Below are 26499 nucleotides of genomic sequence, written 5' to 3' on the forward strand. Positions count from 1 at the left end.
CAGTAAGCTTGTACTGTGGGAGGRTAGAGAAAAAAGCTGATGGAACAGGTAAGKGGAAAGGTGTGTTTCAAAAAGGGGTAGGACCTGGATTTCAAGTGTGTATTTCAGTTATCAGTTGTAATCCTCTAACTCTGCTGATCTGTTATCTGCTAATTTGACCATCTGTTATGTGCTAGTCTATTATCTGGTAACTCTACAGTGTTCTAACAACAGGATTTTCAGGAAGATATGAATATAAATGTATRACATTCCCTGATTTAGACGTGTATTTTTGAAGGGTGGTTAAAAACTTTATTGCAAAAACGATAAAACATTAGCTTAGCAAGATCATRTGATTGATCTTATAATAAACTTGARCAGAAAAAGTAATACCCTTATTTTTCTTTTCTACATTCAGAGCAAAAGTCAATGGGATGAACAGATTTTTGTCAAGGGRTGTATTCATGCACTTGAAGCTTGGTTACCCCGAAATATCTACATTGTTGCAGGTGTCTTCATAGCTATCTCACTGCTTCAGGTTAGTTGTTATTGTTATGATTCTTTGGAAAAAACATCATATTTGCAGATGCAGACCTGCTGTGAAGGTAAAAGAAGTTGTGAACAAAGGTAAAATTAATATTTTGAATGTGGATTTTTATAGGTATGAGTATGGCACATATGCCACTTTTAGGAAAGGGGAGTTAGTGTGAAAATAGCTGTTACTCMAAGCAGTGAAGATGAAGTAATAATACAGTGTGTGATATTTGTGCTATATATTGTAACATTCATATAATTATATGTTAATATATTATTATTATATAAAACATTCCATGTGTTTCCATGTCATGAAGGAGGGAGAATCTGCTGTTTGTCTCCTCCATTGGATCTGAACTCCAGCATTTATCACAAACCTGAAATGAGTAAGATAAAACCTTGTCCTTCATGTTAAGGTTGCCTCAGCCAGCTGTGAGTGGGTGTAGCATGCTGCTCAAAAACCTTGAGAGTTTAAGAGCAGGGAAATAGGTGAACAGGTTGCAAATCAGATGTTATCACAACCAGATGAAAGACCTGTTGTGACTTCTGTTACCTCAGTGCTTAGTATATCAGAGAGAGCTAAAATTCTCAGTAAAGAATGTTAGATTGYTTCTTTCAAGGTGGATCCTGCTTTCATTATGGCAGTTGTTTGCACTCTGCCTTAATTTCTGTGCTATGAAATTCCTTCACTTCAAGGGTGAATAATAAACTTGTTAATCTGCTACAGAAAGTATTTTCCACAAAATTTTCAATAGWTGGGTGAGTATAGGGTGCTAACAAAATACTTTTCTCCAGCCCTGGTAATACTGCCCTCTGTAGCTGAGGGTATGATTTTTTTTTTTTTTTTTTAATCACCATCTACTGATAGTGCATCCATGGGTTTGAGAAATGCTGTGCTAAGAACAGCACCTCTTGCTAGGAAGATGTTCAAGAGAAGAAGTTTAATCTTTTGGCAGGATGCTGACTGACAATAACTTGGCAGTGTTGTTCTTTATTCAAGTCTTGAGTCTCTGTGGAACCACTTTCAGTTACAGGTRTTTTCCAATCAGGTCTTTCTTGTGCATTAAGCTGTTTCATGATGGGGCTGAGAATTGGACCCCCCAATAAACTGATTAGTTTTAAAGGAAGTCTTTTAGCTTTTCAAAGTTTCACCCCAGTTTTATATTATTTCTAAGAATGTTTCAGGAAATTTGCTGAGTCACGAATTAATCCTCAATTTGTAAAGGAAAACTGAGAACTGGTATGAATATTAAAATTTCAAATTTAAATGTCTCTGAATAATCTAGGACTTGTCACAGGCAGCAGTAAGAGAAGAATTACATTTTAGTACAGGTAATTGTATATTCTGTCTGTATGTAAAAAAATTGATCTGAAAGCTGACTGGATTGTTAATCAAAATTGTGAAACARATCAAAGTTTATGCTTTGTAGCTTTAGCAATAGGTAAGCATGGGTGTTTGTGACACTCARACTTGGCTAAGTGGATTTCTTCTAAGGTATCTAGAAGCTTATTATTTTGAAAGCTCCTGAAGTTTTACATGAGAGCATTTTTCTCATGAGTTTTATTGCCTGCAAGATTCTGTTGCTTGCCTTTATTACTTTTTAGTAATAGCTATGSTTTGATGGATGATCCTGGCTATGAAATGGTACCTGAACCTGCAAACAAACATTTTGCACACTGGTACATTACAAGTGTTGTATCTCACAAATGGTATGTTTTTTATCTTTTTAGATTTTTGGGATTTTCCTAGCCAGGACATTGATTTCTGATATTGAAGCTGTAAAGGCAAGTAATGCCTTCTGAATACGAAAGCAGAACACGTGTTGCAAACCAATATATTTTAAGATTCATTGGACACAAAGGTGGAAGAAATGCACGGACCATGAAATACTGCTGTTGTTAAAAGCCTTATGTGGATTTTTTTCCCTGCTCGAAGCTCTTACAAAAAAAAAAAAAATCGCCAAACACATACAATCTACCTTTTTTCTAAAAAGACAACTCAGTCCACCAGCGTTGATYTCTGAGGAAGAAATGGAATTTCCAAGTCATTGGCCAAACAGATTTTAAAGACTGTAGCAGGGAGACATGAAACTGCTGTAAACCCTTTCTTTGAAGGATTGCTAAGAAGATTGTTCTGTCTTCACTCTTCTCATCTGTCTTAAAATGTAGTTTTTTCAAATATCACGTGCTGATTTCTTCAGCATCTTGAAATCATACTAATCTCTACAGTAGACTTATCCAGCCATTTTTGGCAAGATATCCAGCAACGATAATCGGAAATTGGGAAAAAAAAATCTCAAACAGTCTAGATCTTCAGTTGAATTTTGTTTGTGCAAACTCTATGCTGTTTTGAAAAAATGCAAGCCAGTTCCCAGGATGGGAAAAATCTGACTGWCTATAGCATTGTGTTACAAATCTCTGTTTCACGCAAGACTGTGTGTAAAGCCCTGATGCTGTTTCCTGTCTGAGAAAAATGTAAATATTCTGTATTTATAGAAGAAAAACCTCTTTGAAAATGCTTATCCTCAATGATCAGTAATATCTTTAAAAAGTGCTGTCTGCATAAACTTCAAAATGCAGCTTGTTTCAGTAGGTGGCAAGGATGCTGTGCTGGCTGTTGGTGGCTTTTGTTACTTCTCTAGTTTCTCTCACAACTGCTATGATCTTCACAAGTCTTAACTGCCACTACCAGGACTAGTGAAAGACTTACAAATTCAGTGTTAATCCTTACTAAAATATGTTTTTAAATAAGGAAGTACAGGTTAGGGAAAGATTAAAAGTTGTTGAATTTTTAAGTCTTCTATAAATCTGTTGAATGTTCAGTTCTGCCTGGTTCATGGTTCAAATGTGAATCAAAGTACAGTGAACCAGAATTATTTCTTTGCCATAATTTTCTACATGAAACTGGACTAGTCCTTCTTACATGAGAATCTTTATTTTAATCAAGAGAAAGCAAAACTTTTTTTCCAGTCCTCTCCTTGTGGGGATTTAGTAGATGAAGCTGTAGTTCAGTAAGAGTTTCCAGTCTTTTGTGGAAGGCTTTGGTGTTGTATCCTTAGCTTTGAGGTRAAAGTGTGTGGCTGAAAAGTTCTTGGAAGTAGCTAGAGCTGTCAGTTTTACTGTGGGCCATGTAACTAATATTTACTGTTCCAGTGACACTAGATTTTTCAGCGAGAGCAGATGTATTTACAGTGCCTAACACAGTGCAAATTTTGGAAAAGTATATTTTTTTATAATGATATTTTACTATATGTAGTGTGCCTGAAGGGTTTAATACTTGTATTTCTAAAGTATCTGGCTTTCTTTGGAAGCCCAACTTTCAAATACATTATGTCTTTTTTTTTTTTTGTATTCTGCATAGACTGAAAAAACATTTCAGTGGCAAAAATTGATCAACAGTGAGAATCTTTGTGCCTGGATTGTCTAGGCATCCTTCTGGCTTGTGATCTGTGAAGCACTTCAGACAGTGCTCACGTGAACTTCAGCTTTCATAGTTCTTTGTCTGGCCAGTGATTGAGACACAACAGGAAAAGGAAGCTTGTCTAAGGATGRCTGATTTCCTTACAGTAGCAGACAGTGTCTACTATTAACTGATCTGAAAACGTGAAATCAAAATGGCAGGAAGTACACTGTGACTTTTCTAACTTCGGTGTACAACAAGAAAACAATAACAGTAGATCACTGAGGGGAGAGCAAGAGGCRTTTCTTCTGTAAAGCTTTGAATTTGAGGTCTGTGTTGCTTATTTGTTGAATCTAATCCACTAGGAGCAGCCAGAAATGTGTGATTGTACTATGACTTTGCAAGCAGCACAGCAGTCCACAAACTTTGCTTTAAATTCTGGTGCTTGAAACTTTGAAACACCTCGTCAACCAACTTACTTGGTTATGTGTAATGATCTGATATATGTAAAATTGGAGAAGGATGCTTCCTATTTGTAACTTTTTATTCGTAAAATATTGCATTGAAAATGACATCTTGGGAGTACATTTCCCTTTGCCAGTTTTTGACCCAGCTCCTAATGCTAGGAAGGAATTCCAGCAGTTTGTGGAAAATAATCCTGGTGTCAAGGATGGCTGTGGAGTTCATGCACCGAAATTAGCTCCTGACAGGAGCCAGCGTTGTGGATTAGGATTCCAGGGTCTGCAAATCTTGCCAAGTTGCCTGAAGACAAATTAATATTTGTTCTTTTTGAGGTACTGTTTGTATGCAAAATGGAATTTAATTGAWGTATTGTCTTTTCACAGTTTGTTCTTTGGCCACATTAACACCAGCTTTGTATCAGTGCTTCAGTTAATTGGAACTGAATTGGAAAGAAGTTCAACTTGTTTGAGGATCTTTAAATTCATGGAGTGATTTCTTTTTTGCCACTGTGGATTAATTCTCTGTGCTTACTCAGTATTATTTTTAAAATCCTGGGGCTCTAGGTTTTGCCCCTTTAGGTTTTGATGTACCCCTACAACGTGACTAGCGTAATTTCAGACTTGTAATGGGAACACTTTCTACTTAGTTTTATTTAGCACCTTCTCTGTGGACCTGCAGTGACTTCATGGCTAAGGATTTAGGTTACGGTCTAAAAAAAGTCTTGTCAGCAAATGCAGCTGGGTGTGAGCCTGCCTTTAAAGCCTCAAAGGAAAAGTAGTTCAGCAATCTCACAGAGGTTTCATACATTGTTGATGCTGAGATTTCAGTGGTTGCATTTAGAATAACTTCACAAACACTACAGTGGAACCAAGGTTTTCAATGAAGATGTCAAATGAGGTCAGACTTGAAGAACTGGACTGAGAAAAGAAAACTTAAATGTGATCACTTTTATTTCTCAGAAACGAGCACAGTTTATTTCCGTTAAGCAATGTATGTATTTGTCAGTCTGTTTTGACAGTGCAGCTGCCTCTTTGTTTCTATTAATAGAACTGCTTTTGGACACAGTTTCCCAGTACATGAAGAGGATGATTAATATAAGCACTGAAAAAAGTGCAGTGACCAAAGGACCTTCAGCTGCCTCATGAAAATCTGAGTGTTTCTTCCCAAGAGGTCTTTGSCTTTGGTGACTTTATGCAGTGCCACGTGGATAGGCTTGTGCTTCCAGTCTATTGAGCTTGATGTGGCAATTGATTTATGTGTAGAATTGCCTTGGGTTTTGTCTCCCCATTCCATCCTTCCTTTTTAATTCCCCTTACTACCTGTGCATTGTCATGCAGCTTGAACATTGTTCAGCCATTGGAAGGGGAGCTTCTGTCTCCTCTTCTGAGATGGCTTTTCTGAGTGACTTTCAATATATTTTTTTTCTCAAGCCTTAAATTTGATTAAATAAAATTTAATATTTTCTACTCCTGGCATTTGATTCCTATGATTTGTTGCTTCCAGTCACTAGTATTTAATTCTCTAAGGTTTAAATTGGCTACTGAGACTGCAGTTTGTGGAACAACTTAGAAATGGTAAAGGCCCAGGGGTGCTTGTTTGTGTATTTTGCTGAAACTAATTCTTGATATTTTTTCAGTTTGGGCTGTTGAATAATAGATAAGACCGATGCTTTTCTCTGCATTGTTAATGGAAAGCCATGAACAAGTAAAGAGCTGCAGAATGGTGTAGAGTAACTGTTAAATCACTGGACATCGAAGAAGTTACAACTGCTGTTTTTCTTTGCTTCTGTTGTGTTGTCAAAACCTGCTTGTGTGTTACTTGTCTGGRTGGTTTTATGAAATTCCCTTTCTCAAGAGTACTCCTGAGAGTGATACCTGGTGGTGAGTGTAGTGGGCTAAGTAGTGTTACTCGGTTTTGCAAGTGGGAATGCTTTTGCAGGAACAAAGTTGTCATCTTTGTTTGCAGATACCAGCCAGTTGTACTCAATTGTTTGAGAACATGAGGCCTTGTTGACTTCTAAGTATAGTCTGCTTTATAATAGTTTTCTGAACTGAAGCACTGAAGATCAGTGCTTATTTTTTTTCTCAATAGCTTTTCTGCCTGCTAAAAAAAAAGTAATTGCTCCCAAGCTTTTCAGTCTCCCACTACATGATTTTGATTTGAATCTCCTGGATCTGGACAACATGACTCTGCAATGTACCTTCAACTGCTTCAAAAAGTTAAGAACAAGTTGTGGAATACGATCTGTTACCTTCCCATGTAGTGACTTTACATAAAAAAGGATTCCGCAGACATGTTCAGAGCCATTTGTTTATCATTATCTGAAGTTAAACCCAGGTTCTCTTATGGATGGTAATGGAATGCTGGCTGCCTCCGAATCTTCACCCCTGCCCACCTGTAATTTCTAACTGGATTTATTTGTGTGTCTTGTCCAAGCACTCTGTGTTCCCTGACTGCAGGTTCTTGTAAACTTCTGCAGAGTCTCATTCCAGGTTACAGTAGGTGCAACTCTGAAATTAGGGCAAGACTACAGCCTCAAGTGTTTAGGAATATAACTTGTGACACCGGCAGGTAGAGTTTCAGAGATGAGTTTTCAAATTGGAGATTGAAGGAGGATTTAGTTTAAAGATGGTTTTGGTTTTAACATATTCACTTAACAGTTGGGCTTGGAGTTGGTTCAGTTGGTGTCAGCCCTTTGCATTGTTTAAGCTACAGCTTTAACCCGTGTTTCAGATTGTATGATGAAAGTTTAAGACTTTTATATAATTATTTAAAAGTCCTGTTGATACAAGAAAAATTGCCAGTGTGTATCTTAATTTCACAAAACCAAGCATCTAAAAAATGTGTAACAAGTGGTAATTGCTTCATGTTTCCCCTGTGTTYTTTAACACCACTTGCTTGACAAGACTTACTCTATTGCTGTGTGGTAGTGGCTCAGTGAAGAGCAGCAGTGGTGCAGGTATCAGGCCAAACAGATGAGCAAATGAGGGGGTTTTATACACAGYTTTAAAAGCAGGAGTTGCCCCTGGACTGCAGCAGCATGACAAAGCTGCTGGTGTCTGCCTCAGCAGCAATGCTGGGGTGCCATGGGGAGCAGGGAGGTTACTGGGCTGTCTCTCCTCTCAAAACCTGTAATGTTGTGATGGCTTCCTTGACCACGTTTGCATTGCTGTGACTGCAGAGTCGTTCAAGGGTGTCCTTAATCTTGTCCTTTTCTATTTCTTGTCTCAGATCGCCTGAATGGGAGATGAAATGCTGATTTAATTACCTGACATGGCATAGTGGCTCCCAACAATTATTGCAAGATAAAAGTTTTAGAGTACTTGCTGTTCAGAATAAACTGCTTTAATTACAACCTTTTTTTTTTCCCTAGGGATACCCTTTCAGATGTTGGAAGTATTGGACAGGTTAAGATTTCTTTTTCTCCTTTTGACTTCCAAGAAGATTATCAGTAAATTGATAGGAAAAAAAGCAAATTTTGACATTAKAATACAATTTATAGGACAATTTCTAGCATTTTTTTTGGCTGTATGCTTTTTGCTACTGTTCCATATTAGTACAACTCAACTCWTAATGTTACAATCAGTCAAATGCTAGGTATATGCATCTCTGGAAAAATGTCTTATAGATCATATCTCTTATGTCAATACTTCATAGTAGCACTGAAAGCTGCAATTGCTTTGTCCCTGTTCCAATATCTGTGAGGCTACAGGGAAAGAGTAGAGCATACCACAAAATCTAGCTTGTCTGTCAGTACAGGATGGCTCCAGGATTTGAAAGGCAGCTCACTTTGTGGTCAATCCATGCCTAAGTATTCCATTTGTTTTCCATTTATGTAWTTTTTGTATTAAGATGTGAGAAACTGCCACAAGAACTTTGGACTGCTGGTTTTTATTTAGTGCTGCACATCTGGAATAGTCTGATCTTGCATGAAGCATTTTAAGTCTTCTCTAACTATGGAGTGGAACTGAAATCATGTCCTTCATGCGCTTTACTGAAAGTTACTGTGTGAAGGCAGCATTGCTGAARTGGCTGCTTTGTCTCAGCTTCTGCTTTGCTTACAAATGCATGCCTGCTAYGAGCATGGTACAGACTATTTCTTAGGACACAAAAATGCTCTGGGACTGCCAGGCATTTGAGCATGGTGAAGTTGGACAAAGATGCCTTTACTCCAAGGCTCTAATTTTGCTATTTTGGGACTTGATTATGCCACTGATTCACTGGAATAAAGCCTTTTCTTTTTTTTATTCAACTGATGGTTTAATTAACATTTCATAAAGAAGGAAGCTACTTGACTAGGATTTTTGGTGATCAATGAAAAATGAACCTCTACTGTCCTTTGCTCATTCAGTGGAGGCAGTGAATGCAGGCAGCATATTTTGGTAACAGGAAGCACTTTTCTTCATCACAAATTATCCCATCCTTCCATCACAACTTAAAATGAGGTTACCTGAATTAAGAAGTCTGCACAAAAGGCCCATTGAATTGTATTTCACCTCAGGACTTGTGTTATCATCTTTTAGAAGTTTGTGTAAGCTTTGAACTAGCTGTGATTCCTTGAAAGATTCTTCAAGGGTTTCTGAAAAATAAGTAAACAAATACCTGAGCTGTTATGTGAAAAGAAATTAGAAAGTGAATATTCTTAAATTTTAAAAACAAAATTCCTGACTGCCTTCGTTTCAAATGGGCTATAGACAGGGATGTCTTGAGCATCTCTCTTCTATTTCTGTGCTCTTTTCTGTACTTTCCTGCAATCATTTTTTTACTGACCTCATTCTCAAAGACAGGACYAGTCTACTATAGACTGTATTAAGTAACCTCATAATAGATTAAAACATGCACTAATCAGTGCTAGAAGTGTTGAGTAACATTAGTTGGCCAAGTAAGTTTGAGAGTTTTAGTGGTAGACAAGCAGCAAAATGGGCTCTTCAGTCTTACTAGGAAATTACAAATTTCAAGTTTATTTTTCTTTTCAATTCACCTCTTGATGTTTGTATATTTTTGTGATGTCTGTTGTAATAAATTCAGACACATTTTCAAGTTATACAGGAAAAACCTGAAAAAAAATTGTATATAACTGAAAATTAAGTCAGGAAAAGTAGTTTGAGTCTTTGCACTTTTCTCACTTGCTTCATTTGCAGCTTCTACAATGCCTTTTTGTTTTTTCTGCTTTATTCTTTCCTCATATCTGYCTTAAGATTATTTCCTCTACTTGTAGTTTTCATTGAACATTCAAGTATATAGTTTGTCATTGATTTAGATGTAAGGTGGAGAAGATAAAAAAAGTATTTACCTCTTTTTTTTCTGTGTAGGTTTCTAGCATCATATCATGCTACTCCAATAGATTGTGCTTGTCCAGATAGCACAAGGATAGTTTGAYTCTATTCTAAACAAAAAAAAAATCTTCAGGCCGTTCCCAAAGCCTATTGATTTTATGATCTGAATGGCTGACAACCTTTTTTTCGTGCTGAAGACCTAAACATGCTTTTTCATACATGTTACCTAGAATTAACAGCAGGGCAATGTTTCTGAGTAATTGAGAATCTTGCACAGATAAATGCTTTTAGGAGAAAAATACCTAAATCGATGGCAGATGCTATTGCCAAGGCATTCAGAGCCTCATTCTGCATGACAGCATGTTCACTTGTTGTCATGGAAACCAGATGCTTCACTCCTTGTGCTGCCTGGATGGCTTTGACCACTTCCTGTTAAAGCAAAGGTAAAACAGAAGGAAATCTGACGTAGGAATACAGAAGAATGAAGAGGGAAATGAAATTACACTCTTCAGTTTCAGAATAGATGGAAATTATTTGCTGCAGTGCAAACTGGCAATATTTGAAGACTAGAGGTAACATTGCTTTTGGCACTGATCGTRCATGTCTGCTTAGGGCTGGTCTAATTTACCTGGAGTATCAGTATTTACAATTAACTATAAATGCATGTCTGTAAGATAAGTATTTATTTTGTCCTTTTTCAGTTTGTCCTTATTCTGCTCTTTCATTTCAAGCCATCAAACTAGCAAGGATTAGTTTTGCTTTATCAAAGCCTGTGCAGTAATAGCTACATTTTTAGTCAATACATGAAATTGTAGCAGGGCTGGGATGCTTTTGTGTAATAGTATGATTTACAAAAAAAACCCAGAAGCCTGTTCTAAAATCCTAGCAAATAAAGATCATTCCAGATTCGTTCATCTTAGGTAAGTGGGCTCTTTGGCACCTCTGGAGGACTGACATTTAAGACAGGCCTGGGTTATTTTTACCATTTTAATTTGAAATTTGAATCTTAGTTATGGCCATAGAAAAGCTTTCCCTGCTTACCATTTGTCAAGCCTTACTCAAGCAAGGTCACACATGACAGGTGACAGTAAGTGACCATAATGGTAATTTCTGTGAGGTGTCTGTGGTTAAGGAGTGCACAGGTTTCCCCCTCACTTCCCCCTTACTTGGATTGAGGCAGACCAGAGAGGTTTTTACTCTGGTTTTAATGGTTTCTTTTTAAAACTGATGGTTTTCATAGTAAAGCTGTATGTACTATTTAATCCCTAGCTATGTCAACAAGCTTTAAAAATATTTGAGAAAGGATGAACTAGAAATATCTCAGACCGTAGTTCTCATACCAGGGATCTGTTGTGTTGCAGGATGGATGCCAGCAGCCGGTGTGCCTCTCCACAAAGGCCACTGTGGTCACTCACACTGCACCACTGCACCAGTCTGTTCAGCAGCAAGGGGTCTTGGCCCAGGATTTCAGCTGYATCAGCTGCAGAGAAAAGCATCACCAAGAGGCATTCAAAATCAGATCTCTCTCTGTCACAGAAATGTGAATATAGAAGTAATGGGCCATGGGACCTGTGTTCAGCATCCGAACTCTTAATTAAAGCATTGGGCTTTTAAAGCATCTTGGAAGTGTTTACCAAAGGAGTTGTGCAGGGGAAGGACAAAATAAGCTATTCCARTGGACTTATCCTTTTGAAGAGGAAGATGAAAGAGGGCTTAAAATGAGCAGCTTTCTATCTTGCAAAGCAAATACTCAATAGTGCTGCTTCAGGAGGCCTGTCCTGTTCCCATTTGGCTTTTTGCACTTGCACTTTGAGCCCTGCACAAATGTTACTAGGAGCTCTTGGGAGCCTGTTCGTGCTATTTCAGTGATAATTCATTACTGTTGGTAGCATGGGAACCCAAGTCTTAGTGCAGAATTGCAGYATGCTGGATGACCTGAGTCTTAGTGTGTATTGAACCATGTATAAGGCATAATGAGAAATTCCTCTTGAGTGTGGAAGAGCCTTTTAATTTACATTCCTCTGTGTTTCAGGAGCCCATCTCAAGACTTGCTAGAAATATTAGTCTGTGTGGTTGACATTTGAAAAAACCTTAAGAACAGGTAACTGTTCTTAAGAAGTGGAACTCTAATTACGTTAACATCTGTAACAGAAGGGATAGGTTTGATAGAGGCATCACCTGTCCCTTTCTCTGTGTATTGCATTTCTTTTGAGATATGCTGGAAGGATCAAGTGGAGCATGCTCCAGAAGGTCAGTGTCAGTAAACCACACGATCAGATATTTTTCAGAAGCTGTAATTAAGCCTGTACTCTGTTTTGGTGGAGGGAGATGGGGAAGTACACGCACTTCCTTTTTTTTAATTTGTCTGGTACACTAAGGAACAACCCACAGGTCCAAATCCCACAAGGAATCTGGGAGCTTATAGCCTGGTTGACATAGTTTGAGATAAGAGTTACTGGGCACTGTATAGCTACCTGGGCCTTATCTCCTGTAACACAAGACTTTTGTTTGTAGGTCAGATGTTAGTCTGACAGGTCACAGTAATCCAGTTTAGTACAGAAAGCTGAAAGAAATGAGGCTGGAGGATGGAACAAGTTCAAGARGTTTGTTCTGAAGGCAGGTTCTTAGTTTGCCAAGGAATTCCTGATGTCCACTGGTAGTAGAGCCCTTTGAGAAAAACCCCAATTAGTTATTCTTTACAGGAAGACTTTTTAACTTAAACTTTCCAAATTTGAATAAATTGTGTGTAAGACTGAACTTCCAGTTGTGCTGAAAGACTTTGGCTATTGAAGTGCGAAAAATTACTCTGCTCCTCTGAAGCAAAATGGTGGAAGAACCAGGAGTTAGCATCTCTTTAGAGTAATGAAGCTGACAGAGCTGCCTGCAGTTTGCTGTGGTTGGAAGRAACCTACCTCTTCCATAAGCATCAGTATGCCTGCTGATAGTCACAATAATGCATTTATAGTAGATAAGGCAATTTACTAATTTAGTGTGGACTTCTTAGTAGACATGTTCATAAGAGTTAATTAGGGGGAATGTTARCTCATGGGTAAACAGAATAGAAAGTAATTAAAAGTGGGAGAATTGTGTGTTCATAGGTGGGAATGGATAAATGTTTAATCTCCTATATATTTGATTCTACTTTGTATTTTTGAAATTATGTTGTTTCAGATTCAGAAATTATGTTGTTTCAGATTCAGGAATTGTACCTTGTGCCAAATTCCAGCTTTGTATTAGGGTTGGTAAATAAGGAAAGATAATTTAGTCTTTGATGATTTAGATCTGTGTTACTATGGTGTCTCCGTTTTAAAAGTTAATTGCTTTCCCCTGTCACAATTGAGATATCATTTCTCCGAAGTTCTATTACAATGACTTCCTCAAAGCCTCAGAGCAAGAAGATTCTATGTTTCTATGTACCTTGCAATGTTCATTTCTTACCATGGGGAAATATAAGCAAAAGCAGCTTTTCACTGGACTGGAAGCAGTGCAGATTAATATGAGGGCCAGATCTAAATTTTCTATCATGCATATTGATTTGGTAAAGGATGCCAGTAGCTGTCATATTGAGTGGTGTCTGCAGTGGTGCAGTTGAGTGCAGTGTGGAATGTAGGAGTCTGAGGTTTTATCCTCTTCCATGTAACTAATGAAGTGGTGTCTGTAATTGTSCCATGTCAGTTGTCACTTCCCATCACCAAATGGTTATCAGTGTTCTGGTTTTGACTTACCTCCTGTTATTCCTGCATTTCAAGGGATCACTGCTGAYTAGTGCTCTAGAGCAGCTGCTCTAGCAACATGAAAAACAATACCAAACCCTACAATGCTTGTTTTTGTGTCATGCTCTGGGAAGAGCCAAACAAGCCTAAGGTTAGATTAACCTTAGTTAATCTAACTAGTAGATCTTAATGTAATTCTGACATTGTGCATGTTTCTCAAAATGCAATGATATGCRCAGAAAGATTATAGTTGCTTTTGCATACCCTCCTGTGTTTAAAATTGAATGAAGTGCAAGTAGATAATCCAATGCATTAACATGCAAAGTAAATTCAACATTAGAGCCACRCAAGCAAGATAAAACTGGCAACGTGTATAGAAAGATTGCGTGACTGGTAAAAACTCATTTCTCCTGCCTCTCTGCTCCAGTTCCCTTTGTTCCTTTTATGTTCTCTAGTTCTTTATTGACTTGTTCTGTGATTTGACACTAAAGCCTGGCTCTTTTTCATTGTACTCATGCCTTGCAGCTGAGTCTCTGGTGAAAAACATCTTTTTAGGCCTTTGCCCATTCTCAGTGACTACTGCAGATCCTTTCCATGTGGTTTGTGTCTCAACTATGTTTGAGGCTGAGTGGGTCAGTCTGGAAAGCGTGCAGCCTCTGGCAATAATCTSTGCTGGAAGCTCTCCAGATTGAGTGGAATTAGGTTAGCAGGACACTTAGCCCGTAGTCTTGCACATCCGTGGTTTTGCAGRGCTAAGGGAGGAGGGGAGTTGATAATTGATCTCGGTGAGCATTAGCAGTTGCCTACCTTGACCATCTGCTAACATCCGTAAGGTTCCAAGCAGTTTGGACTGCACAGGAGGACTCTCTGACCTTAGAAGTGCCTCAATTCGCTCTGCAACRCCTTCCTCCAGCATCTGAACCTTGCTGACAACTGGAAAATGGAAAAGAGATGTTGATGTGAAGCTCAGTAATCACACAAACATTTGAAAATGTAAATATTACATAACTGTTCTGAATTGTGTGCTGTGTTACACTTCTAGCAAAAAGTCTAGCTTGTTAGAGAGCTCAGAAATTAAGTCGTGATTCACTGATTGTTTAGACTTCTCTTTTGAACTAAAACTTGCCTAGGAACTCTTCTTGGGCTATTTTGGCTATATTTGATTTTAGCCCTGCTCAGAACCAAGTACATAAAAGGTATCATTGCTGTTTCTCTTCCTTTTTCTATTTCTAATATATTATCTATCCACTTGCCCACTCACATGAGCAAGCCTGTTCTGTGCTAACTCAACTGGACTGGGGGGCAGAAGTGATTTACTCAGCCATATTCCTTGACAATGGACTTTCTTTTTGTACTTGAGCTCACTTATCCCCTGTTGTTCATGCCTTTCTGTGCTTTCCTCTCCTAATTTTTGTCTYTTTGCTCCAGTGATTGGGGCAGTAATCCCTGTTAATAATCAGAAGCTTGTCTGGAAGGAGATTTAATACTGCTTAACTGTACTACCAAAAGCTGCTTCTGCCAGAGTAATTTCTTTCCCATCTTCTGCATGCATTTTTGGAGGAGYGGTGAGGAAGATAGGACAGAGAAATTAGAGAACTGTTAGATCTCTTTGTCCTTTTACTGGACAAACTGAGAAACAGACCCTATTTTAAGTGCCTTGATTTTAATGTCCTGGTTTTTCAGTAGCACAGACTGACTCTTTTAACTAGATCGTAATGACTTTTTCAGGTGTTTTTTTTTAATAAGTATCTGTTGTCTTTTAAGATCAATACTTGAAGAGTTCTGGGTCTGTTTCCAAGTGTTGACCCATATTTAATTCATGTTTATGGATTTACACTCAGTGTCTTTTTTTATTTTTCCTTTTTTTTTTTCAGGTAGCAATTATATTGTTCAAAGTGATGGTTTGTGTTTCTTGAAGTGATGTATTTCTGTTCGGGAATATCTAACAGATATTACATATTAAATACAGATATTTTTATRAATTGATGAGGAAATGTACAGTGTAGGAATAGCATTTTAAGTGCCCACACACTTGGAAAGATCAAAAATGGTTTGTAATAGAATTGAACAGAACAGATAATCAAAATGCTCTGTATTGACATATTGCTACTTTATAATTCAGAGTTGCACTTTTTAAAGTGCAACTTCAAAGAGCATTAAGATTTGCTGTTCTGTGTGTAGCAATGAATATTGGTTTATAGAAGAGAAAGTTTCATATCCTGACTGAGGCTTCACCTCCTACTCTGTGTTTTAAGCCATAAATCACATTCTGATTTTTTGTCTTAAGGTTCTGTATGCTATTAATACAAAACCAATTCAACAGCTGGTAATGAGATAACACTTTATGATATTGAAACTCTTTATATAGATGAGGAAGCCCTGATGAATTATTCAAATATATGTTCCTGCAGGGGTTGGGGGAAAAGGTCAACTGCCCCTCAAAACACAGGGGACTGATATTTGTGACTTGACAGAACTGCACAGATGACCCTTCATTACACAGAATCACAGTAAGTCAGYTGTCTTCAAGCTCTACCTGGTACAGCAAGGTTCTGAAGTGCACTGAGTGCAGCTTGTTGAACAGAGGTGTCCCCACTGTGAACGTGTTTCTCCAGAAGATCCAGAAGCTGGTGGATGATTCCCAGCTGAATCATTCGCAAACAGTTCCCGTCTGAAGAAGGAGGCAAAACCCAACAGGTGAGAGGTAAGAAACACAGTGGGAGAAGCTAATAATGCAAATTGAGAATTCAGGAAGCCTTTGTCTTGCCTTTTCATGTCTTGCTGAGATTATAGCTTTTGCATTGTTTTTTGTAACCTTCATCTCTCCAGAGAGAAGTGAGCATCAGCTACCTGTTAACTGATGCTGAGACAGACTCCAGTGAAGCTTAGCTTGAGAGAGCTTTCAAGCGACAATTACTGTCAAATTCAAAACCACAGATTCTCCAATCTTTTTTTTTTTCCCTCAGTGCTGTTGTCTTTTCCACTATAGAGGTAGTGGAGTACCAGTGACATTTTCCATTTCTCCCCAGGGTAGCTTTAACACTCATTTAATTTTGCTATTCTACTGATTTGAGACACTGTTGTGAAACCATGGGTCTTATCCACCAATGGTGAATCTGACTGCTAGTTCTATACTGCTGTTAGTCCTTGTTTTCTATGGAATGAGGTGTCATTAGTTACTCCTTGAAAGAAAAAGATCCAGAGCTAGTTTTTTCTTAYCTCTTTTGAGAAACTCACTTACTGAAATGAAAAATCTATTTGTGTTGCACTRAAATGAAGCTAGGAAAATATGAGTTGAACTGGAGAGTTTTGGTTTATTTAATCCTGGTAAAAGGGCAGATTTGTACATTCCAAAAAACTGCTGCTTTGCTCAGCAGTGCTCTGCAGTATTTTGTCAGTGCATGTCTCTGTCTCCTTCTGCCTTTGAGAACTTGCTCTGTGCAGGTGTCAGCTTTATCAGAAGCTGCTTAGCTCACCTTGTCAGGAAATAATAAAGTTCTGCTAGAAGCAAAAGGAAACCTTCTGTGCTACAGGTGGCATCCTTTCTGAAGGAAGTATTTTGAAGGTGCCAATTTGGAAAATAATTTTCTGCGTTTTATTTCATGCAGTTTATTATACCTGAAGAGAAGTATATGCTTGACACACATSAACATCTCCTTGATGTGCTCTTACCTTTTCAAGGCTGTTTGTTAAAAAATGGCAAAAGAGCGTGAACACTGTGTAGAAAGACTGTGTATTCACCTGGAATAAAGAGTTATGCATAGCACTACAAACTGCTCATGCAAATACATAGTGCTCCAAAAATAGTTTTAGTACCTCTCATGGTTCTAACAGACTGAGCTATWCAGACTTCTGATTTTTGTATGTATAGTATGTAAAAATGGTTCTAGTAACACTTTTGCYTGTTTGGGTGTTATTTCCAGCACAAAGTCATAAACATTCCTCTGTGTTGTCTTCTGAACCAGTGTCTGTTACTCTTTTCATCTCTTAATGTTTCACTTAGTAGCCTGTTTTTCCCCCTGTATTATTAATGTTACGTAAGAATTTGTCAAATGCTTATAAAGTGTAAGTGGATATTTTCCTGAGAGAACTGTCAGTCTATGAAATAGACTGGAGTTCTACTAATGTAAAAATCTTTTGATRCCATTTTATGCATACATTCTCAAAAGCTGATGGTTTTGCTTGTTGTTCTTCAAGTGTTCTCTTGCCTGGCCCTAATCTTTGGAGATCAGAGTATATGAGGAAAATTGCCCAGTCCTTTTTAGGAACAAATTCCATAGAAATAGGTCACSTCTTTTGGTGTGTTAAAATTCTACAGGGAAAAAACTTTGATCTTCATATAGACTAACCTAAATTGAACTTAATTTCCCTCCTCCACCCATCTCTCAAACTGAATAATGTCAGAGCTTTTTTTTTTTTCTCATGTAGTAAATGCAAATAGGCAAATCCCATTAGTGGTTGCCTTGCTTTGATTGTCACAGAGCTCCAAATTGTGTTTCTCTCCTATGGAGTTTTTGCTTGGAGARCAGCAGAGCATTCAATTTAATGGTTCATATTTAAAGTCTGATAGGAACAGCCACTTTTCATAGCTGCAAAAGCTGTCTGTCATCTTTTTACTGCCTGGAAGTCATTTGATGCTGAGATCAGATTTCCATAGGATTTTTTTTCTCTTAGATTAAAAGCTGTGCATACATCAGAGTTACATACTGGGGCATGAGAGGGATTATTCACTTCTTCCACATGAAGCATCTGATGCTGTTGTGGGGAAGATGGAGAGAGAAGAGTGAGTGACAAAGCAAGCCATTCAGTTGAGTGAATTGAAATAGCCAGTTAAAGGCACTGGGGGCAGTTCTGTGGCCTKTGTAGAGCCATGATGCACAATGGCTGATTCAGAGCAGGGTCCAAGACAAGGAAGAAAGGGAGTCCAGAAAGGTTATGAGGTGGAGGTGAAGAGATGTGTGTATGATTGCTTGCTTTAAAAAAAAACAAAAAAAAACCCCAAAACCAACCTTCAGTCACATGGGAGGGAATCTTTTATAATAATTAATCACCTATTAATACAGCAAGTTGAGCAATTTTGTTAATTGAGTTTGAAGCCAGTATAGTAGCTATCAGTGAGAAACCCACCACACTTCCTGTCCTGTCTGTYGCTGATTGATTGAGCACAGCATGCCTTCCAGGAGTCTCTTTCTCTCTGCAGAATATAAAGACTCATTGCTTTCTATAACAGGAATTGAAAGATAAAATGGCTTATCTTGAGATTTCTTTCTCTCCCTGCCCCCCAATGTGTCTGAGTAACCCTCCCTTCCTAAAAGTGATTTAAAACCTAAAACATTACTGTCATTATTTTTTTTTCCTAAGAAACGTATTTGCTATGAAATATTTTCAAAGTCTCCCCTCTAATAAAATGTGGTTCAGGAAACAAAAGTGCAAAATCTTGCCTACCTGATCACTCCCTTTTCCACARTTATGTTCCCCAAATTACTTTATTATCACTAGCATCTGTAACTTAAAYGTATACAAGTCTCCAGTCTGCAGAAAAGAACGTAACTGTCTCAAAACCAGGGAGTAATGGAATGTGATAATGTTGGTTTACTCTGCAGTGGCTTTCTGTCTTTGAAGGGTAGGAATAACCAACCTTACCCCTTCTTTGTTAAATTAGCAACAGGCATTGCCCTAAATTATTATAATTAGCCCCCAAATGAAATGTTCATGCAGTCAGTGGTGACTTAAATTATTAACCTTAACAACAAAGACCTTTAKGTTGTTGATTACTTTGGGATTGAGGGTGGTGGAATACAGTGTAAGTRTCCAGTTCTTGATGTTTTGTTCTTTAATTCATATTGCCTGAAGTACAGCATAGCAGGACCACATAAACTAAGTTGCTGTTAGGTCTTGAGCYTTTTTGTGTTGTTCCTGAAATCAGCTTMAAGTCCCAGTAAAACATCTGGGTCAGCAATGTGTGTAGTCTGTTCCCAATAGATAGATGMAGAACTTAGACAGCAAGAAGTTACTACATTTCATTTGTTAATCCGGATATTCAAAGTACTTAACAGATTTGGAATAGTGAATAGGGGAGTAGTTCAATACCCTGTGACTAAATGTGATGGTTGGCTTTAAATTTAAGCCTGGCTCTTAAGCCAGCTTTGGAAGTCAAGTTCTAGARGCAGGGTGTGACCTTACAGCTGCAGGTACAGCTACCATGGCTCATGTTGCTGTGTGTGGCTTTTGTGTTGTGCACAGGGACAGACACAGTGGTTTTTGATGACCTGAGGTGATGTGTGTACATGCCTGAAGGGAAGCATGGCAGCCCAAACACTGGGCTCTAACCCATAGAAATGAAAAGTGTGGTGCTGAGAAGAATTTCTGTGAGGGTGATGAAAGGGATTGTGCATGGGTCCCTGCTAAGTAAAAGAAAGCAGCAGAGAAGGTGGCAACTCCTCTGCTAAAGGGACTTTTGGATATTGATTCTTTATGTATCTGTCYTGTAATAGTCCCTTTTTTACCTCCAAGAAGCAGAGACACAATGAGATCCGATGCAGCCTTCACAATGCACGTGTCTTGAGCTTGTGAGCTGCCATGGAGCCTCAGCAGGATCTCAGACAGCACCTCTGGCACTCCTGCCTCCACCAGCTGCACTTTCAGAGCATCTGTAGWGATCACAGTAAAAGCACATTAGAAGCTTCTTGGCTCTTTGTGGAAGCATTTCAAACTAGRAAGCTAAATCCTTGAACTTTAGCCAGTCTTCACAGATTCATGGRATATTCTGAGCTGGAAGGGACCCACAAGCAGCAGCAGTGAATAAATGGCCCAAACAGGGATTGAACCACTACCTGGCTGTTTCTGTTTCTTAAATTAAAACAACCAATCTGAGTTGCTGCTTTCCTCTTTTGCACCACAGAGAGCAAGTTTGAATCTGCTGTCTTTTGAATACTGAAATGGAGTGGAATGCTACTCTCTATTCTTTCTTTGTTGCCTCAGCTATTGAAGTGTTTTTCAGGCCAGGATGTCATATCTTATTGTGGCTCATTTCTACTGGAAAGGTTGCTGGTTCCATTAGCAGGATCCAAGGGCAAACTTAGAACCCAGAGCTTAAACCAGTACAATGCCCCATCTCCCCTTGTTCCACCCAGACCAAAAGGAGCCTTACCATTTTCTGCAAGTGCTTGCAGGACCTCAAAGACAATCTCTAACCTCTCATGGCTCTCTGCTCTCCTCAGTTGTTTCACCAGCTGTTCTGCAACTTTTGTCATGCTTAGAGCTTCCTTGGCTGAATCTGGGTATGTGATAAAGTTAGGAGTCAGCAGCACATAAAATTTTAGACCATATACATGAGAGTGATAATAATGTTGTATTTAGTCTTTTTCTTCCATTACTACTCACAACTTGTGTAAAGTAGGGCAAATATATTTTAAATTAGTGGAGATGCTTTTGCTTTGAAAATTGTGTGAATGAAAATTGAAGCTGTTTCAGTAAGGTATAGAAAMTTAATCATTAAATAGAAATGAAATTTTAATAAACAAGCTTTTAATGTACCAAATCTGAAATAGCTGAAACTGTCAATTTATCATATGAAGTCATGCCATCTCTATTTTTATTTTGGGGTCAAAACTGTTAAAACCTAGTTTTAACCTGTTTAATGTAGTACCAGTAATTGCTGGAACTGCATTAAAAATGGCTGTTTCTCCAATCCAGATACTGTGGCCARTTCTGGTTAGGTATCAGTAGTGTTTTAAAAACAAAGCCCAAATACCACCCCTGCACCATCCCAAAAACAAAGAAAAAGGCCCCAGAACAAATAAAGCCCACAACCCTGTATGGAAAGGCAGTGACARTGTGCAGATTCTATTTTGCTGTGAGATGCAAAAACTTAAAAAAACTTCAAAATAAGGTCTTACCAAGGTCTGCAAGATTGTACAAGGCCAGTAGAGCAACATGGACAAGTGGTTCACTCTCTGCATAGTCAGTTAATATTCGGACCAGTGATGGGATTACTCCAACCTTCACCAGCTCTTCCTGAAGGTCACCTGGAAAGTGAAGCATAGATGTTCAAGGTGATTGAATTAGGAACTAATTAAATCAGTGAAAAGGATCCAGCTGAGATGCTTAGCAGTGAGGTAGTCTGGGTCTTTCTGACAGTTGTTAGTAAAGTGTCTCACAGTGTTGTAAAGCTTTTGTATGGTGGCTTCAGGCTATTAAGTGTGTGGAGGAAATGCAAGTTYGGGACAGATTTTTGCGAAACATCCTGATTTTACTTTGAATTAAACCTGTCTCCATACRCATATGCTTGCTGAGGAAAACACTGGTAACTGTTTCCTTTCATTTATAGTTTRTTTTGTAAGGAATGAAAGCTTAATATCTGAAATTACTTTGAGAATGCTGAGAACTATAAGATGCAAAGTTGGACARTGCTGGTTGCTTAGCAGTACCATGGCACAGCTTTTGCAGCAGTGTCTTGCTGAGAGCTGAGCTGCTGCCTGGGTGACGGCRTGTATGGCAGACACCAGAAAGTGTCTGGGTGCTGTTGTAGCTTACRCAATTGAAACTCAGAATTCAGGGAATGGGTGAAGTGAATTTTTTTTCTCTTTGATGTATTGATTGCTGCRTTAGTGATAGAATTTATTAAAGCATGTCACAGTCACCTTGGCAAATCTGTGCCTGGCCTGTGCTGTGCCAGAAGGGAGGCAGATGTGCTGTGTGGCCATATGCTGTAGCAATGCTGGTCTGCAGCAGTTGCCTTGAATACAATTGTAAGGAAAAGCTTTTTTGAGCTGTTGTGTGTCATTCCTTGGCAAATACATGTAACTTGCAGGGAGCTTAGAGGAATCTGTAGCAGGTACCTGTCATGCTTGGATTTTGTAAGAACAGTGCAGGGAGGCAAGCCCACAGCTTTCTAGGTAAAGCAATGCAGATCCACTCCAGAAGGATAAGAGAAGATAGGTTGAAGGCAGTGGGGTAGTGGATAGAAGATAATTGGTGGAAATTTCSTCATTACTTTCAGTATATACAAATATTTTGGCCAGTCTGGGAGTTAAAAGAAAAATCTTAAACTGGTTGGGCAAGTAAATGAAAATTGCTAATTTTGTGAGACCAGCAGGCGAGCTGGTGTCTAGGCAATTTGGAGCAAAATGTCTTCTGCATGGAAGCAGTGGTTCTCAGAGAAGACTATTCCTTGCATAGATAAATATCTCAGTATTTTACTACTATTTTAAAGTCTGTTTTTTAGTTCTAACACACATTTTAAACAAGTGTTTTGCTTTATAGATGTTCTTACTACTTTGGAAGAAGTCCAAGCCATTCAGTATTTGGACCCAAGGCATTTCTGCAAGATTAAGATATATATATAAGGCTCTGCTCCTCTTGTAATTGCAAAGCATTTCTGACAGGGATGTGCCACCTTGAAGTCAAAAATATATTGGGGGAAACCCCAAGTTCAGACAGTGCTTGGGGGTGCATTCAGCCAGGAGTCTGTGAGCTCTGTGAACTGTGTATTTAACCAGGCTGAAGGGTGTTATATGCTCAGGTCTCATAAAATTATTATGAGTTACAGGTTACAATGCCTTGTAAAATAATGCCTTAGAGCTAGGGAAAATCAGACTGTCTTCAGTGGTACTTACGATTATCGTAACAGATACGGCCAATGGCCCTCCCAGCATGAAGCAGCATTTCTTGGTCTGTGCTCTCCAGCAAAGGTATCAGTGTTGGAACCAAATCTGCTTCAATACATGGTTTCTTCATTTGCTCTGTGTAGATAAGAGAGGGAATTCCAGGCTTTTGCCACTTAGGAGTAAAGCAATTGCAATACCAATAGCTGGTAGCCATGAAACAAAATTTGACTGGAAACAGAGCTGATGTGCTGTAAGATGCCTTGTAGTAGTACTTGAGCACAACTTACCATTTTTGGCTATCTCTGAAAGCACGTGGGCTGCTTTCACTGCACATCGTGGATTGCCCCTCAGGATTTTTGCCAAAGTCTGGAAGATCCCACTCCCTCTGAGTAGGCGGAAGGTTCTCTGCTCTGCAGTGATAAGAGTGTTAGCAATACCAGCAGTACCTTTGCAGCTGTTTTATTAGTGTGCTCCTTTGTTTCCCAGAGTTCTGAGTGGGTATCTGTGGGATCCAAGGCTCTGATTTAACAAGGTTCTTAAAGGYTGTCTCAGTCTGAATGTATGGGCACAGCCATCTGCTTGAATTGCAGCGAGTGTGGTTCCAGCTGATTACTCTGCTTTGTGCTCAATTGAAGCATAGGTGGCAAAGCAAAGAGGAAAACAGTTCCATCTTCTCTGACTATAAAAGGATGCTGCATAAGGTATGGGAAGTCAGGGATTAAGGTACTATTCCTGAGGTATGGCCTAGTAATTAATTTTGTAGGTAGGCRCAGCATCTTTTATTAGACTAGCAATTAGAATAGACAATTCCCTTAGCCTTTTTTCATCAAAAATATGGCTAACCGTCCTGAAGGTAGTAAATCACCACCTGCCAGGAGATTCAAATAAAAGCAGTTTTATGTCATTTTAGGAGAATGTGCTGAGGCTTCAGGGACTTTTGTATAAGTGGACTAGAAACTACTTTTTAAGTACCTGACCTGATAGGACCACCGTAAATTAATCKTAGGGGTTTGTAGTAAATAGAATATTAAATCTGGAATTTCTCTGGAGCTTTAGATATTTTAGTAACTTAATCTGGTCCCAGGTAATTTTGTGGTTTTTGTACAGAGAGAAAAGAGAGCAATACAGCCTGAGGGCAGCTGTAGTTCCAGCAGCAATCACTTCTTGAAATACAAATTATCGCAACAGACAAAACCTGCAGTGAATGCTTTTGAATTGTGCAGATGGTTAATGGGTGACCCAGAGTGATACTTAACTATCTTCAGTAAGAGCCAGGAGAATCCCATTCAGACTTTCAAGGATCTGATCTTCAGCTTCTGTGTCATCTCCACAAAGCCCAAGGTATTCGAGATGCTTACTCAGGGTTTCTAAACAGAGTGGGATAGAAAACTCTGGTGAGTCAGCATGGAAAATATTGAGTTCCTTTTGGTAATCCTTTTCAGTGCTAATGGCTGATTATAAAATCATTTCCTGAAGGGTCAAGATCTAAATATGCTCATTTAATCCAAGAGCACGGGGTCAAAGACTTGGYCACTTCTCAGACAGCACATAGGTCTTGTGCAGGCATAAACATGCAGAAATAAATTCTGTCTGGAAACAGAAATTATCCTATAATTACTGTGGCAGAGCTTGAGGTGGGGGGCAGAGAGGAATAATTCCWGGACCCMAACCARTCCTGTMATTTCTAGGTASCTGTTTATWATAAAGATAGTACTTGCAGCTCAGCTAACTCAGGCCAGTGGTAGCCCCYAAACAAATGCAAGAAACAGATGAGGTAAAATACTTCTCCCTTTGTTTCTGACAACTGACCTTTAAAAAACATACCCAGTATTTGCATCCGTATATATATTTGATACATGTTGATTGACTTTTATTTGAAATTTTTTTAGCCTGTATAAGTTAATTCATCATTTTTATCACCACATCACTCTGCGACATTAAGTTCCACAGTTTCGCTGTTGTAAGAGGAAGAGACTTCCCTGTGTTTTAAAATATTTACCAAAAAGGTCAAAGGTAATGGCTTTTGCTTTGCTGYAGTTAAGAGAAAAGAATTATCCTTCACTGTTTGCCCCTCTGTATCTGTCATAATCCAATGGAATTTTATTATTGTCCTCTTTTGTAATTCCTCTGCGAGTTGGTGTGTTATTTACAGAAACATAGATAACTTGTCTGAATCTTTTTTCAGTTCACTTTTTTTTTCAGATTGTCTGAATCTTTTTTTCAGTTCACTTTTTTTTTTTTTGTTGAGTTTCTACTTTTCTCCTCAATTGTTCTTTGGAAAATTTGGATGGATGGATTAACATTTCTCAGGTTATAAATGTAACAATGGAGTTCAAAATTTGCTAAGGTTTACTTTGTTTATTTTTTGGGGTGTGTGTGTTTATTTGTTTGTTTGTTTGGTAGGAAGGAATTTCACTTCCAGGTTCTGCAGCAAAACTCTTGAAATTCCAGCTTGAAAGACGTTACTTGTTTTTCGGTTTTTCTATTCCCCTACTGGTAGTGGGAAATAAAAATGACATTTTCAGTAAGCCTTTTCCAGCAGTCCTTCCCATGTGGTTTCACAGGAAAAATGTTTGGATTATTCAGATAATATTATGTAAGTTTTTGCTTTTGTTCTCTTTGTCTGAAGACAGCGCCATTCAAAACTACAGAATGGCATAAAAGACACTTAATTTTGAAAATGTCTTTTTTKGGGGGGGAGTAACCTACTTTTTCTGAGAAGCATTAACACATAGCTCTGCTAAAGATCCCTTTCTTGGTCATCTGGTCAGGGGAAATGGGCACCATGTGGTGCTGTAATATGCGCTTGTTTTCTCAGCATTCAAGCCAATTTTTTTAGTCCTGGAAGTGTCATTATGATGTGAGCTTTGTGAAAGCTGATAGAGGTGAAAAACATTTTTCTGCCCACTGGCGTCTCTGATTTGTGCACAGCTGCTTGGTAACAAGTAGCTTTTGAGAGAAAACTGCTGTAAAATGGAATTCCTAGTGAGATTATCTAGGACAGGCACATGTATTTAAAGAAATCAGGACACATTTARGGTATGTGCAGTGTCTGATGGAACTTCAAATAACTCGACACCATTCAATAGCGTAACAAAAAAGTACAGAATATTTTCTGGTGATGGAGGAGCAGGAAAATTTACATTATCACCATCTTGTGGAGGATCTAGATGAAGTTTGTATGGGTGTGATCCATACGATGTACACCAGAACAAAACCAACTAACCAAACAAAATCACTTCAAAAGCAAATTACACAAAATAATTTAAAAAAGGAAACCCAACAACAACAAAAACCAAAAACCCACAAGAAAATACTACAAAGGAAGGCTTGGAAAGAAGAAAAAAGGATTTTGCTACTTTTATCAAAATTTGTAGTTACATATTTTCTTCTATGTTCTCATTTTATTAAAAAGAGAAAGAACATAAAATGTTCAACAACATCACTGTGTAGTTATCTGGTTATGGAAGTTTTTAGTTAGAGACATCACTGTGTAGTTATCTGGTTATGGAAGTTTTTAGTTAGAG

At 38.4% G+C, this 26499-nt stretch overlaps 3 protein-coding genes across 6 annotated transcripts in view; 2 read left to right on the plus strand and 1 right to left on the minus strand.

Moving 5' to 3' along the window:
• Positions 1-5841, plus strand: part of TSPAN14 (tetraspanin 14) — a 31949-nt gene extending 26108 nt beyond the window's left edge. The window contains exons 8-9 of the mRNA XM_057365228.1: positions 398-517; positions 2245-5841. Coding sequence (XP_057221211.1) covers positions 398-517; positions 2245-2316 — 192 coding nt within the window. The 3' untranslated portion in view covers positions 2317-5841. The remainder of the gene's footprint in view (positions 1-397; positions 518-2244) is intronic.
• A 1636-nt stretch (positions 5842-7477) lies between these two features.
• Positions 7478-26499, minus strand: part of LOC130573042 (rap1 GTPase-GDP dissociation stimulator 1-like) — a 29803-nt gene continuing 10781 nt past the window's right edge. Inside the window, 12 exon segments of the mRNA XM_057365162.1 lie at positions 7478-7611; positions 8826-8954; positions 9954-10080; positions 10992-11131; positions 14172-14297; positions 15901-16035; positions 19871-20014; positions 20515-20640; positions 21263-21391; positions 22982-23107; positions 23260-23382; positions 24229-24339. Coding sequence (XP_057221145.1) covers positions 7478-7611; positions 8826-8954; positions 9954-10080; positions 10992-11131; positions 14172-14297; positions 15901-16035; positions 19871-20014; positions 20515-20640; positions 21263-21391; positions 22982-23107; positions 23260-23382; positions 24229-24339 — 1550 coding nt within the window.
• SH2D4B (SH2 domain containing 4B) overlaps positions 15837-26499 on the plus strand; it is a 94065-nt gene continuing 83402 nt past the window's right edge. For 3 of the 4 annotated variants that reach the window (XM_057365227.1, XM_057365224.1, XM_057365226.1), the window contains exon 1: positions 15837-16068. The gene's annotated coding sequence lies outside the window, so the exon portion shown is untranslated. The remainder of the gene's footprint in view (positions 16069-26499) is intronic. The other variant, XM_057365225.1, reaches the window with a different exon arrangement.

The sequence above is a fragment of the Malurus melanocephalus genome, unplaced genomic scaffold (genome assembly GCF_030028575.1).
Source record: "Malurus melanocephalus ecotype Western Australia unplaced genomic scaffold, MMel_1.1 scaffold_49, whole genome shotgun sequence".
In the NCBI taxonomy this organism is placed as follows: Eukaryota; Metazoa; Chordata; class Aves; order Passeriformes; family Maluridae; genus Malurus; species Malurus melanocephalus.